The sequence below is a fragment of the Miscanthus floridulus genome, chromosome 14 (assembly GCF_019320115.1).
Source record: "Miscanthus floridulus cultivar M001 chromosome 14, ASM1932011v1, whole genome shotgun sequence".
NCBI classification, from domain to species: domain Eukaryota; kingdom Viridiplantae; phylum Streptophyta; class Magnoliopsida; order Poales; family Poaceae; genus Miscanthus; species Miscanthus floridulus.
Genome location: NC_089593.1, coordinates 88732573 through 88747611, shown reverse-complemented (window position 1 = coordinate 88747611; position 15039 = coordinate 88732573). Strand labels below are relative to the sequence as shown.

At 46.5% G+C, this 15039-nt stretch overlaps 2 protein-coding genes and 1 pseudogene across 2 annotated transcripts; 2 read left to right on the top strand and 1 right to left on the bottom strand.

Annotated features, from left to right (window-relative positions):
* The first annotated feature begins 96 nt into the window (after positions 1 to 96).
* Positions 97 to 696, top strand: LOC136503937 (uncharacterized). The gene has a single exon (XM_066498855.1). It carries the CDS (start codon positions 97 to 99, stop codon positions 694 to 696), a length of 600 nt encoding a protein of 199 aa, XP_066354952.1.
* A 538-nt stretch (positions 697 to 1234) lies between these two features.
* LOC136505228 (uncharacterized) lies at positions 1235 to 3655 on the bottom strand. The gene is made up of 4 exons (XM_066500375.1): positions 3429 to 3655; positions 2451 to 2540; positions 2157 to 2360; positions 1235 to 1527 (listed from the first exon to the last, which is right to left on the bottom strand). Exons 1-4 carry the CDS (start codon positions 3601 to 3603, stop codon positions 1439 to 1441), a joined length of 558 nt encoding a protein of 185 aa, XP_066356472.1. The 5' UTR covers positions 3604 to 3655; the 3' UTR covers positions 1235 to 1438.
* A 7291-nt stretch (positions 3656 to 10946) lies between these two features.
* LOC136505768 (fatty acid elongase 3-like) lies at positions 10947 to 12526 on the top strand (annotated as a pseudogene).
* The last annotated feature ends 2513 nt before the right edge of the window (positions 12527 to 15039 follow it).

Below are 15039 nucleotides of genomic sequence, written 5' to 3'. Positions count from 1 at the left end.
GATCCCCATCCCCGCATCAACCCCTCCCCCTCCCAGTCTCCCACGTGGTCTCTCCCTCTCCCTCCAACCACACCGGCGACCCTCCTCGCTCCCACCATGGCGGCGCCCCTCCTCCCTCTCCCTCCAACCACGGTGGCGCGGCTCGACCACGGCGGCGAGCGCGGCCCGTCTCGCTCGGCGGCGCGCGTGGGGGCGCGGATCCGCCCCCACCTCCTCCCCGGCGGCGGATTTGGCCTCGACCCCGTCCCCGGCGGCGAATCCGGCCCCCACCTCGTCCCCAGTGGCGGATCTAGCCCCCACCTCGTCCTCGGCGGCGGATCCGGCATCCTCCTCCCCAGCGCAGGTGGATCTGGCATCCTCCTCCCCGGAGCCAAGGCTGCCACCGTCGCTCATGCTCTCCCTCTGCTCCGCCCTCTCCTCTCCTCCTCTGCTCCACCTCCACAGAGCGCCGCCGAGCTCCCTCTCTCTCTCTCTCTGCTTCCCCTTCTTCCTCTCTACTCCGCGCTCACCGCCGCCCACCGCTCTGCTCCCCCGTCGGATCCGGGAGGGAGGGAGAGCCTCCCTGCGTCGTCGTCGATGGGCTCGAGAGAGAGCTGTGCGCCTGTGCCGTCGGAGGGAGAGGGGCAGCCTCGAGAGGGAGGGAGGGCCAGCAGAGACGAGGAGGCGGGCATGGAGCTACGCGCCTGCGTGGCGTGAGCGGGGTGTTGGAGTGAGGAATTAGGGTTTGGACGGCCGACGGCGCGTTATATACCTCCACGACTGGGCCTTTACATGGGCCGGCATCGCTGCCTGCTGCATGCTTCGCGGCCTCGCGGGGCGGGATGGCGGGGATCGGGGTCGGGGACCAGGCAACCATCCCCGTCCCCGCCATCCCCGACGGGGACAACCTTCCTACCAAATGTTTCCCTGTGGGGATTAATTTCCCCCCATCCCCATCCCCTAATGGAAGAATTCCCCACGGGGAATCGGGGATCGGGTCCCCGTTGACATCTTTAGTGTGAACTGCTCTCGGTCTCGGGGCGTATGCGTATCCAGTACACGTGCAATGTATGTTGGGCCTTTGTGAGCCCGGCCCAGACAGATGGTTACTGGGCTCGATGCGTGGAGCCACATCATCTCAACAAAGCAAATATGCAAGGTATGATTGCAAGATTCAGGTCTCAAGTTCGATGCCCTGGATAACAGAAATCCATTTTTTGACCTTTCGCACACTTGCATCTGCTGGAGGTATAAATTACTACCATGAAACCCGTCAACCTCAAATACTTGATCGATATGTCATATATGTACAAGCAGTATTTATCTGCCAGGTCTTTATTCTGTAGCTACAAGAAATACTAGCAGCAAAGTCTAGGACCTCTAGGTATACTGTAGCCTAACAAGCGTAACTGCGTAAGGCTACGAGATGTTCTACAGCGTGAAAGGAGTCTTCCAGTTGCTACACTTGGGTGAACTCCAAGGCATTCCCGTCTGGGTCTCTTGCAAAGATCGCTGGCCTCCCGGATTTGCTTAGTGTGTAGCTGATTCCTGCATTTATTTGTTTAGTAGCAAGGCAACCATATGTTCAGACGGTTGGTAAAAGAATGGCATACGTTATGCTGACTTACAGTTGTCAGACTTTCATGATAATCTGGCTTGATGAAAAACAGACGACAACACAGATCATATCATGATAAAGGCATAAGTTTGAAGAGTTTATGTTTAGTACAAGAGAGAAGTCCTACATAAAAGCTGAAACAAGTCTCATGCATATAACGGACACAACACACAAAAATAAAGTCATGTGGATCTAACTTAAAGCGATCATAAGAAATCTATGGAGCAGGTTTCTGATAGATTATACACACATCATTATTGAGCTGACTGTAAAAATATAGCTACTTCTGAACAGCTGTAAGAAAATGGCGAGTAAAACCATGGTTGTTAGTTTTTGGAGAGAGAGAGAGAGAGAGAGAGATTTGCAAGCCAGCTGCAAAAAAGCCATAAATAGAGTTATTTCATTGACATTACAAGCAGCTCTTCTAGGATGGCGCAAGGCATATATAATCACACGACAAAGATCATATCACATAGCAGAGTGCAATTAGACAAAAAAAGTGATTACCTAGTGTGCATTTTTTAAGTAGCAGGCAAGGAAAGTAAAGAGTCAGGCATACCAGCTTTGTCAAATATTTCTTTCAGCTTCAAAACATCTTTAATTGCTATACAGGTGTGACGATCACGTCCACCATGCTCGGGGCGTCCTGTCAGTGGATCAGGATTTGGTAGCTCCATCAAGTGGATCATCTCCGAACCAACCCACAGCCAAGCACCCCTGTATGGAAGCTTGTCATTTGGCCTAGCTGGATTCACCTTCAGACCTGATTAAGCAATGCGTCAGTTTGCTTTACAAGCAACCACGGCAGAACAGCAGAAATACAACGTACACAGCAGAAAGCAAGCTAACTCACCCAGGAGGTCCTTGTAGAATGCCATTGACCTTTCAAGATTTTCGCACAGAATTCCAACATGATGAATGCTAACGACTCCATAGTCAGGTTCTGCACCGAAGAGCAGACAACAATCTTGTTAATTTGGATTGAATCTAGTCAGTGGAACTTCATTAAAATATACATTTCTTCGACAGATCCAACTCCATGACCGTATGCAACAAGCTAATAATAGTTGCCTTGTACAGAGAAGTGAAGGCCTGGTTAGCGCTTACATAAGTTACATCATCATCATGGATGCACTAGCCTACCATCATAATAATACTCCATTTGTGCATTCATTTGTGAAGACTAAAAACAGTAAATTCAGCAGCCTGGCTGAGTTAGTAGGTATGACACTGTCACGAATTATACTAGTACATAACACATTTTGATGTGCTTTTCCATAAACATATAATATAATTTAGAAAATGTAAAAATTGTATACGTTGACATTTATTCGCCTCAAAGCATGAACAGCTAGCTTAATGGGACACAATGGTTGCGAACTCTCCTACTGGAAAAGATGAGCAGCCACAGAAATCTAATGTCCAGTTTTCGTTCAGTAAGGAAATAGTTCATAGAGCTAGTGCGGAGCTAGCCACACGATTATGATGCAACAAGATTATTGGAACCGGAGCAGGCCCCAGTTAGAGAGGGAGACATTTCTCCCTGCCACCAAACAACAATTTGTTGTTCAGAGTGACGGCAAAATTTCCGAAGTTAACAGATGTCTGAGTGTTACCCATCGCTTATTCAGAGACCATTCTAATTGGAGCAAAATAGCAGCAACCAGAGAGTAAATTAGTAATCCAACCATTACCCAATACCGGAATCACCTAAGTAATACTAATTCATTTATGCAGAGAAAGAGTCTCCATCCCTTGTCACATAATCAATTGGATTGGATCTAACATTTTGTATAGTAGCAGGCGACAGCAAGAAGCAATAACGACTCACCATGCGCCGGATCCTGCGCGGTGATGAGCTGCTGCTCCCCGCCCGTGGCAACCGAAAGGCGTGTTGGGACGCGGCGGGGCGCGGCGGCGGAGGGGAGAGGCTGGGCCCTGGCCGCCGCGGCGGCTGTGGATGCGGAGAGTAGGGGAAGAGACCCTGCGAGGCACCGCGTCGCCATTGCTGCCTTCTTCCCAGAGACGATCCGCTCGCGTCCTCTACCCCGCGTCGTGTGGACTGTATGGGCCTCTTTTGTGGGCTCCGGCCTTTCTGTCATTTTCTCCCCCTTTCTTTTTTTTTTCTTTTTTGGTTTCACGCACCTCGAGATTTTGTGAGTTTTTTTTTTTGATAACCGATTTTGTGAGGTTGGGACAGACCTGATATAACTCAGGATCAGCCTCCTAATAAAAAAAAAACTCAAAGAAAAAACAAAAAAAAAATCAAAATTTTGGATTCACTATGACCACAAGTTCTCACGGACGGTGAAGCGGTGACATGATTATTACTGGGCTGTCATGAGTATCGAAGGGGAGATGTAATCAATTGGATTGGGCCTCTTGACACATGTATAGTGGGCCTCGGTCTAAGGCGCCGTTTGTATTTGAGAATGCGGATAGAAATAAATCCCACAATACTAATTCTCATCCAAACGGTCTACTTACCTCCGTTTTTATTTACTTGTCAGCAATTTTTTACTGTAGCAAATTTGATCATATGTTTTTTTTTCTAAAAAAATCTTAGATACTTCAATGTATATAACACTAATGAAGTATGTTCAATAAAGAATCATATATGTGAAAACTTGATGTATCTAAAAATCTTTTACAGAAAAAACGTATAGTCAAATTTGCTACAGTACAAAATTGCTGACAAGTAAACGAAAACGGAGGTAGTAATATTTTAGAGGGATTTTAGCTCATGGATTTTTAGAATATATCTAAATCCAATAAACCTGTTGGGATTCTTTTTATCCGGATTCCCATTCCCATAATCTAGTGGGGTTCAAACGGCGCCTAGTGTGGTGTGTGTTCGGTGATGGTATACTGCTACCGGAAGAAACGGCCGTGTATTGAGTTCCCAAATTTCTTCAGGACCTGCTTCTAGTTCTTCCCAAATTCTTGATTATCCCTTCCGAATTTGTATCTAGATTTTGCTTGATCCTAACAAGGGCCTATTGTTGTGCATAATTTTTTTGCTTTTGTGTTGGACATTCTTTTATGATGAAGATTATGCTTTTTTTGGTGCTTTGTTCTCCTTTGCGAATTAATAATATGAAACATCAACCCCCTAATTTTTATATATTAAAACTCATATATATTCTAGTTACCGATTCCCCCACAAAGTCCTGGAATGATGCACTGGAGTTAGTTGTTGACATGGTAGGGATAATCCTTTAATTTTTACCGTCTCCATGTTAATTAGTTATGCAACGCGCTCCGTCACATGTGCAACCATACATGCATTATATTATTATTAATTATATACCGAGTCGTGCAGCTCCACATAAGTCAAGTCTACGGCGTGTTATTAGGGAAAGAAAAGAAAAGAATGTTCTTAAAAAAAGAAAAGAAGAAGAATATGAAAAGGGGAGGGAGAGAGCGCTAGTGTGGCCTGCCCGAAAAGAAATCAGCTTAGTTATATCCTTTTATTAAAAAGTGAGTTGACTTAGTCATGTGCGTGTGTTAGCAATGACGGCAGGGCCGGGCTAACGAATTTCAGTTAGTACAAGTTTGTGACGACGATCTTGAACGACGACCGTCCAGTGAATCCAGACCATCTACTGGCAGAGAATTGCAGCAGTCGTCCTTGTCTGACCGGGACCGGGACCGGGACCGGCTCCGATCCGGCCGGCTGGAATTGCCAACAGCCTGTTCGTTTCGTCGTAAATGATCATAGATTATTTATTTACTGCTGGTTGATTTGGTGTAAGAAAAAAATACTGTTCTAGCTTTTATAATTCACGATCGTATACGAGCAAGCGAACAGGCAATTCACAACAGGCTACGGTCTTGTTCAGTTGTCTGGAATCAAACTATCCCAGCTGAGGTCTTGTCTGGATGTCGTTGGGTTCATCTCAATTTATATGTGTTTGGGTCGATTAGGGTGGAATTTAATTTAAATTCAACTCCAATCCATCCTAACACATATGAATTGATGCGAATCTGACTACATCCCAACAAGACCTAAAATAATTTGTTTGATTAGCTGGATTGGTTTCTAGCCCCATTCCATAATAACCGAATGGCCCTACATCAGCGATGGTTTAATTCGTTTATACTACTCTCCTATATACGCATTTATTGTCCTGGTTTTATGTATCTGTAAAAAATCTGAATTCTGTTTTAATTTACGGGAGTGTTTTACATGCTGTCTAAATTGACAGGATTAGTTGCGACAAACAACAACGAATGATTTGGTTTCTTCCTTGGCAATGCAAGCAAAAAGAAAGAAACGCGACATTCGTACACATGCTGCTGGGTTGTGACAAAATCCATGCATGTAGGACATTCTTACACATCCGCGAATGAATCATGCACGCTAAACACACCAGCCCAGCGTGATATACTAAATTTTACACGTTGATTTTTTATTTTATGTGTTTTTGATAGGGACACGTCGTCGCTTTTGCAAAACGAAGAAAAAACGTATACAAACCTGGTGGTTGCCTGGTAAACGTATACAAACCTGGTGGTTGCCTGGTTGGTGATGCATGCATGTGCAGCACGCCACGCACACAAGCTGTGTGGCCTGTTGGAGCTGGCAGCGTGTTCGGCTGGTCAGCTTCGGCTGGCTGAGTGGTTTTTTTTTTAGCCGGAGTAGTGTTTTTCTCTCACCAAATTTTAATATAAACAGTAAAAAAATTAATACCGACCGAACACTCTCTGGGATTGCGAAGCAGTTTGTTATTCATCCTGCTTCTCTCACTATCCGACTGCTCTCAGGCAGGCAGTCACCATCTGCTGTAATAGGCTCCGGCAAGGCAAATTGTATTAGTCAATGTGCTTTATTTCTCAAGTGGATCCCAGCAAGCTAATTAAGGGTCTTTTTCTTTCCGTTCAGGTGCTGTTCCTTTCCTTTGGTTTCCTCATGAACATGATCAGCGTGTTTGGTTTGCAGGTTCAGTCACAGCAGAACGATTTCATTCCGGACGAGGTCATGCCTTGTTTTCCGCCGATGAGTAGACCCCGTCTCTGTTCGCTGGTTGGTTTCTGGACTGATAGGCCTAGCTGATGCTGGTTTATTGTGAGAGAAAAACACTGTTGGCTGGCTGATAAGCCCTGACTGAAACCAAGAAGCAAACACTATTGACTTGCGAAATTAGTTATAGAGGATCGACGGGTGATGGACGAGATGATTCCGCATCAAAATCCAAACGAAACAAAAGGCTCGGATGACTCCAGGACTATGCGGCGACGCAATCCAAACGTGCCCAATATAGACCAACTGTTTTATGTACTTATATACATTAGGATGAATATTTATTCTAATAGTCGACACAAAAGTAATTAGTAGGATGGATAAAATGTTCATCCACAGACCACACACCAAAGGACACTTACAAGTTCGTTTTTTTTTTTTTGAGACGAAACCAATGACACATGTTGGTACCTTAATTAATGACACTACGCAGACATCATATATGCTCCAGTCAAGTCCAAGCATGTGAAAAAGATAAATTGTTCCATTATTCCCTACGCTTACTTTGCGGTTTGCGGTAATCTAACACTTTGTCTGCTTGCATTGTCGACCTCGTTCACAACCAACCTAATAATATTCCAAAGCAAGCTGTTAAGCCAATGTGCTTTATTTCTCAAATGGATCCCGGCAAGCTAATTAAGGGTCTTTTTCTTTCCGTTTGGGCGCCGTTCCTTTCCTTTCCTTTCCTCATGAAAAGTTCTAGCGAATGAAATAAAGGTTGGTAGAGCAGCACCATCCATACTGTTCAATGTTCATGTCATGTCATGCATGAATAGGAGTAGTACCAGTACCCCCATTGCATGTGTAATGGAGATGCTGCAGGGTCTCCATCAATTCTCTTTGCATCAAACTGAAACTGAAACCCAGACGGACGATAGCTAGCTAGCTGGAGCATCATATAATCTTTCTTCAGGTAGGTATGTACCTGTACCAGCGGTGTATGCTAACTGCCGTAACAGTGAGAGTAAAAAAAAACGAGAACCAACCTAAGAGGACTAGGTGTTTTTTTTTATTAAGAAGAGAAAATAACATAGGAGGAACTAGGTGGGTTTTTATTATTAGAAAGAGAAAATACCCATCGAAATTCAAGCCAATAGGAGAATTTAAACTTAGTGTTTGGGTCTATGACCAGTCGACCGTACCTTCCACCCACCCACAGCCTGTTCGGTTGGCTGGTTCGTATCGTTGTTGGTTCATGAAGAAATACTGTTGGCTGGTTTGTGTGAGAGAAAAATATTGTTCCGGCTAGAAATTTACGATCATTTACGACAAGTCACAGCTAAACGAACATGCTAGCAGCAGCATTTTAGACATCATCCTCAGTGCTGCTGGCAAATATCATCCGGTTCGTCAGGTCGAGACCTGTTCCATTCGTTACATATTCTACTGCAGAAAGCAACTAACAAAGGCAGCAAAGAAGAAACTTGTGACTTGTGAGCGAGCAAAAGGACGACGAGAGGGGGGATTCCTTATTCCTCATGTTTCAGGCCAGCTTTCCAGTGAACTGAAGCTCCGGCACCCTTTATCCATATTCTACAACGGCGCCGTGGCATACATACAATACAACAAGTGGATCGATTGTGCCCTCTTTTCCCTTGATGTGCACACGATTCAGGTGGAGTATATATATATATAGATGCATAAAAAAAGGACGGGAAGAAGAAAACAAAAACAGAGTGATCGGAATCGGACAGATGATGATGAAGAGTGTTGGGACAAAAACGGGAGTACTTCATTTCTGTTGCCTTGAGATGCAGATTGAGAGTCGGAGGCAGCCAAGCCAACAGATAGATAGATGTCTGTTGCCTTGCCTTGCTTGCCTCCTCCATTGCTGTCCTTTTCCTACTAGCTCTTCTGGAGGGTCAAACAGAGCTCAACATTCAGACAGATCTTTACCATTCCATGTAGTACTACGTATTAGTATTTGCACGTACGCATGTTTTGGTTTGGTTTGACAAATTCTATACAATGCAGACTTGACGTAGTACTTGTGTCTGGTGTGGCGTACGTCAGGCGGCGTCTAGAACGGCTGAATTGTTTTTAATTAATTTGTGGAAACTGGTAACGGAGGGAGGGCAGCTGATGGTGACGGGTTGGATTATAGCAACTCCAAGATATTGCCTAAAGTAAGAGTCTAAAATTCATGATTTAGTCGTTCTCTAAAATAGAACATCATCTAAAAAGGGTAGAGTAATGCAACCACCTTTCTAAATTTCTCATTATCTATTTTTTTAAAGCTGACATGCCAAGCTAAGATTGGTTCATTTTTCCATTTTCTATACTCCAGCCACTTGCTTGCACACCACCATGCATATAGCGAGCCTTTATGGCATGCTATTTTTACCCAGCGAGAAGTGCGGGGTGGATGATTTGTTATTTTAGAAAACATGATAGAATAGCTGTCGGAGCCGTGATTCTTCCAAAAATGTCTAAAATAGCATTTCACGATACAAATGGCTACTCTCTTGGAGTTGCACTTAATTATTAATCAGCATCGGCAGTTTAATTTGCCGGGTCATTAAACCGAGGGCAGGGGATTATAGTAGTGGGTAGTATGGGAAAAGAATGCAGTTTACAGGCGCCGCCGCCGCCGACCACAGCCTCTCCTCCTCTCACTCTACTTTCACTCTCACCTCACCACCTACTGATTGGATTGGATTGGATCGATTTCCTTAAACAATACTCCCTTCGCCCACCAAAGAATATAACTATAGGATGCATATCAAACTAGTTTAACTTCCGAATTTATAGTGGATATAGTATTAATATTTATGTCTGTAACTAAGTTTATTACAAAAAAATATTTCATAATAAATTTATTGATACTTATTTTATATAGTAATTGTTAGTATTTTTTATAAAATTTTATTCAAACTTGAGATCATTTGATTCGTTAAAAACCGAGAATTGTTTTGTTTTATCGACGGAGGGAGTATCAGCTACAATATAGTATTAGCAGTTGCAGCAGCAGTAGCCCGCCGTCTTGGAGTTGGAAATATTCCTGTCCCTGGAGAAGATTCCATGTTGATCCATTATTACCAACTGATTTTGTGATCTTGTTTATTTATTCTCTATACATTATATCTTCAAGGATGCAGAGCTCATATAATAATGTATCTTCATGTAGGGCAAAAGAAAACATAAACACAACTTTGTGTACCTCTCTTTGCATCGGGTCCAAGTCCGAACCTCATGACGCCATTTGTAAACTTTTCTTCTCTAGCCCTAAAGATTCAAGAAGCAACATTCAGTGTTCCATCTCCAGGGACAACTCTCGGATGGCCATACACAAACTTGTCATGACCCTAACCCGTGTGTGTTTCTATTTTTTTTTATTAAGTAATTACGGAGACTCAAAAATAACATGCGAACCGTGTTTTCTTGCCTAAGAATAGGTGTCATGTATACGTCTATCTTGACGCACTATATTCAAAGACAGAGACAGAGAGACGACCACAAAAGGGTCTCATCTAGAATTCATTTGTTTGTTTGGTCTAAAATTAACGAAAGGGCACTACTACTAGTAGTTCTAGAAAATGATTCATAATTAAGAGAAGAACAAAAGTCAACAATTCGACTCGACTCCTCGACTACTGTGACCACGGCACGCAAGACGCGAGCCTAGAGTCATGCGAGTACACGACCTTTGGCCTTTCCTTTTCATGCGTGGGCGCATGGCGCGTGGCGGGGCCTGGCGGCGACGCGACGTCCACTCCCAGCAGAGCAGAGCGACAGAGCGGACGACAAATCACACCTCACAAGGGCCCTAATCTCACCTCTTACGTGATCCGATCCCTGATTCCCTGTGCAACAATCGGCAGTTCCAGCCGAGGAGGCAGGCGCCAGGCGGTAGCAACCAGCAAGATAGGGTAGGAATCTGAAATTTAGGTACTAATTGTTTCGATCCCTACTTTATAAAATTATAGTTACTAATTGTTTTAATCCCTACATTGTGCATTAAGAAGGAGATTGATATTGACACCATCATCGATGACTTCGCATTAAGGAATGTTAGAAGAAATTTTTGAGGTAATTTAATATGTGTATAAATTATTTCATATGAATATTGCTTTTACATTCGGTTAACTGCTTATTAGTAACATTTTATATATGTGTATATATATGATAGTACTAGTACTATTATCATGGTTATATCAAAAGCCTAAAATTTTAGCTTCGTTGTAGGTAAAAAAAAATCTTAGGACCGGCGCTGACTGGACTCGGAATGTGGAAGAAAAAAATCACATTCACATGCTGCTTGCTCTGAATAAAAATTGAACGAAAAAAAAAAGAAAAAGAAAACGCGGAGAGGAGAGGAGGCTTGTCATGTTGACCGACATAGAGGAGGACGACGACGGCGAGGCTGAAGAATCTCTCAAGCACAAAGAAAGCAGAGCAACCTCCTTCAATGGCGGGCAGCTATATATATATCCGCCTCTCTCCTCCCCAAATCCCTTTCCATCCTCGTCCACACGTCTCCTCCACCTCCAGCCACAGCAACCCCCACCGTCCTCCCACCATTCCCGTCCCCGTCCCCGTTCTTCCCCCCCCCCCCCCCCCCCCCCCCCCCCCCCCCCCCCCATGGCCGCGGCCGCCGCGTACTGGCTCGCGGAGCACCCAGCCATCGTGGGGTTCCAGTGGAGCCCCACGCACCTGTGGTTCTCCACCTGGGCCTTCCTCCTAGGCTCCCTCGCCGCCTACGTCTTCCTCTGCCTCGCCCTGGACGCCGCCCTGAGCCTCGCAGCCGCCGCCGCCGCCGCCCATTGCTCTCCCAACCGCCGCCGCGCGCCGTGCGCCGTCCCTCTAGGCCCGCTGCCCGCGGCGCACGCGCTGCTGATGTCAGCCGCGTCGTCGGCCATCTTCGCGGGGACGCTGCTATCGGCGGTAGCCGAGATACGTGACACGCGGTGGTCGTGGCGGGGGCGGAGCCGCACGACGCCGCTCCGGTGGCTCCTCTGCTTCCCCCCAGGCACACGCTCCTCGGGCCGCGTCTTCTTCTGGTCCTACGCCTACTACCTCTCCCGGTACCTCCACGCGGCGCGGGGCGTGTTCGCGGTGCTGCGCCGGAGGCGGGGCGCCGCGGCGCGGGTGTTCGCGCACGCCGCCTCCGTCGCCATGGCGTTCCTGTGGCTCGAGTTCTCCCAGTCGTTCCAGGTGCTCGCCATCCTCGCCTCCACGCTCGCGCACGCCGTCGCGCTCGGGTACAGGTTCTGGGTCGGCGCGGGGCTCCCCGCCGCCAGGTCTGGCGCCGGCCCCGTTGCGCTCGCCTGCCAGCTCGGACTCCTCGGGTGCAACCTCGCCTGCCACGTCGGCGTCGTCTGGATGCACTTTGGCGCCGTCGGTGGTGGGTGCAGCGGTATTGGCGCCTGGGTCTTCAACACCCTGCTCAACGCCGCGCTGCTCTGGGTCTTCCTTCATTGCTACGGCAAGCGCGGCGTCTGCGACGACGACGGCGGCGTTGCCGGTGGCGCCGTTACCGCCGGCGCTGCCACAGCCAAGGAGCTATGAATTGGATGATCGGTTATTCAGCATGTGACGGTGATCGAATCAATTCAATCAGGCAATGGCTGACGACGGCGACCTCCCCCCACCCCAGACAATCCAAATCCCCTGCTCTTGCTGCTGCTGTAATATTTTTGTAAATAGGCCCGGCCCGGCGACGGAAGGAGGAGAAATTAAGCCACAACCAACCAAACAAGAACAACAAGACAAGGGATGGATGACTGCGATCGATTCGATAGGTATGATGATGATCCTCCGTGCTTGCGGTGTTTTTGCAAGCGGGAGGGAGATCATCGAATCGAATGCAAAAGATCCCTGCTTTTTTCTTTTGTTTTCAGTGGGTTCGTTTCGGCTGGACCGTTTTTGTAAGGCTGGCTGGGTTTGGTGCGAGAAAAAAATATTGTTGATCGGCTGATAAGTCTAAGCCAGATAAACACCGAAGAACATGAGAATGGGAGAAGAGAAAGAAAGAAAGAAAAAAACGCCACGAATTTTTGCAAGCGTGATTTTATCGATCGCCGGATATATAAGGGATGGTAAAAATGCTAGCTTTATGGCTCGGCTGGGCTGGGTAGGTTGCGTCGCGTACCGTCTGATGTGAAGCTGAAATGGCACTTACTGATGAATCAGATGCTGAGACGCCAGAAATGGCGCTGTCAGAGACTGATTTCAATGCGATAGGACCTGTCAGCACATGGGCCATGCATGGGCCTGGGCCTGGTCGCTGGTCGAGCAAGTGTCTCATCATCTACAAAGAGGAGAGAGCTTTCACAGGGGCTTCCCAGCCAGCAGGAGGGAGGCACCAAACAACACAATACAGAGCCAAAGGCCTCCCCGAGCACATCGACCCACACTGGATTTGGGTTCCAAATTTGAACTCAGTTGGCCATACTTCTATGTCACCTGAATTTGTATTGATCATATACTGCCTAAAGCAGCTTGTTTACAGCTTACAAACAAAAAAACATCACTTTAACAGCCTGATCGATTTTCTAGCTTGCTTATTACATGGCTGCCGAAAAAACACCACGCCATGCTTCTACAGCCGCCCGTGGTTCAAGATTGATCTTCGATAGTTGCTGACACCAATTACCTCGGTCCCTCGAGCCGGCGTAGATTCGTGGCGCCCTCGGTGGATTTGACCCGAAGCGGGCACGGCGGCGAGCCGCGACCGCGAGTGGTGTAACCACGGCCGGCTCGTACCAATGGCGCCGGACGGATCAGGGCTCCGGTGCCCACGCCCGAGGCGGCAGCCGCGCTGGAAACGGGATATGCCCTGCACCTGCGGCCGCGAGGAGCCCCACGCACCAGCACGGCAGCAACACCTCCTTCTCGTCTCCCACCGCGTCGCCGGCGCTCTCGTCGGCGTCATCGTCGACCAACTACCTGCCGTCGTCCAACAAGCTGTCGTGCGAGAGCATCTCCTACGCCGGCCCCGACCTCGGCAAGCTCTCGTCCTTCTGTTCTCCTCCACGTCGTCGATCCGACGAGAGCTTCTTCCACATCGAGGCGCTCGACTCCGACTTCGGGCCCGGCATCGGCCACGCGGCCGTGACGACCAGCGAGCGCGAGGGTGGATCGATCCAGTCGGCCGTAAGGTTCGAGCGCCTCTGAACCATTGGACCAAGCAGGCTTCATGGATAGTAAAAGGGGCCCGTTAGGTTCGATTTTATGGGTCGGATCGATGAACCATCGGGTCGACTTGAAACGTCCCCATCTTTAGTCTAAAATCAATTATTTTACAAATATCAAGTTAATCTATTATGTCATGTTAATTCTTTTGTAACAACATGTCATGCAACTTGTCACGTAATTTCTTTTTTTTTTGTTATTTTCAGGCATTGTATCACATTATTTTTCTTTGTCATCTTATTTTCATGCATTATTATATGTCACATATGTGTTTATTAGATTTTCCTTCTCGTGATAGATTATCCTAATATATATAATTCTTTTGTTTTCCAGCTTCCTCTCTTATCAAATGACAATGTTGTCTCTGTGGGGTTTAACCCTTAGCGGCATAGATATCCTCTCTTTGATGAAAAACTGGGATCTACACAACACTGGAAATGCATGGATGTATCTCATAGGTGACTGGTAAGTTCGTTTGTTTCATCTATTCCAATGTTGGCACTTCTGTTTATTAACTGTTCGGAAACCATTTCCTTTTAGACATTTATTAGGGACGTAATTATTACATATATTATCAAAGACCCATTTTCTTGTTCGGGCATATATATGTTTCAAAATGGATGCTGCAATGCCATATTATTGCTCCACTTTTTCTTCAAAAATGAGAATATGATGTAATTATGTCTGTTACAGATCCTAGCAATAGGCTCATTGGCAGCAGTATATTCCGCTGGAGGTGTGGTCGTCCTGCTCGAGATAGATATGAACTACTGCAGCCCTTAATCGTCTCTCCAATGCAGCCTGTTCCAGCTTTCGGTCATCCTAGGATGCATGGCATGGACATTCATATCTGGATCTGCTCTTTCCACAGTATTATCAGCTGGCTTATCAGCTAGAATCTACAGTATTTTTCTCTCACAATAAGACAGCTTCAGCCGGCTTATCAGCCGGCTTTAATACCAGCCGAACAGGCCACACGTTCTGGCTGCTGGTTTCACTTCACAACTGATTTCATCTATTGTATTGTGAGTTTGACTCTGCTTGAGACATTTAAATTTCGATTAAAGTTTGTTAACTGGCTTCTCCCGGTAATATGCGCAAGTGGGCTTCCTAAAATCAAGGATTTTCCAAATTTATTGCATGCTTTCGGATGCATGCATGCATGCCACCGTCAATAGAGAAAGCTACGATTTGAGTGGTGTCAGTACAGAATGTGACCAACTAGTAAATATTTGTAGTTTTGCTGTCCATTGTGATCGGAGGTGGCCTAGCACTAAATGACACA

What these genes read in the sequence shown, in the direction of transcription:
- LOC136503937 (XM_066498855.1), top strand. Translation starts at nt 97, where the DNA reads ATGGCGGCGCCCCTCCTCCCTCTCCCTCCAACCACGGTGGCGCGGCTC.
- LOC136505228 (XM_066500375.1), bottom strand. Translation starts at nt 3,603, where the DNA reads ATGGCGACGCGGTGCCTCGCAGGGTCTCTTCCCCTACTCTCCGCATCC. An exon ending in ATTCTACAAGGACCTCCTGG is followed by an intron (nt 2,361 to 2,450) that starts GTGAGTTAGCTT and finishes TTGCTTAATCAG; the next exon opens with GTCTGAAGGTGAATCCAGCT. An exon ending in AGAAATATTTGACAAAGCTG is followed by an intron (nt 1,528 to 2,156) that starts GTATGCCTGACT and finishes AAATAAATGCAG; the next exon opens with GAATCAGCTACACACTAAGC.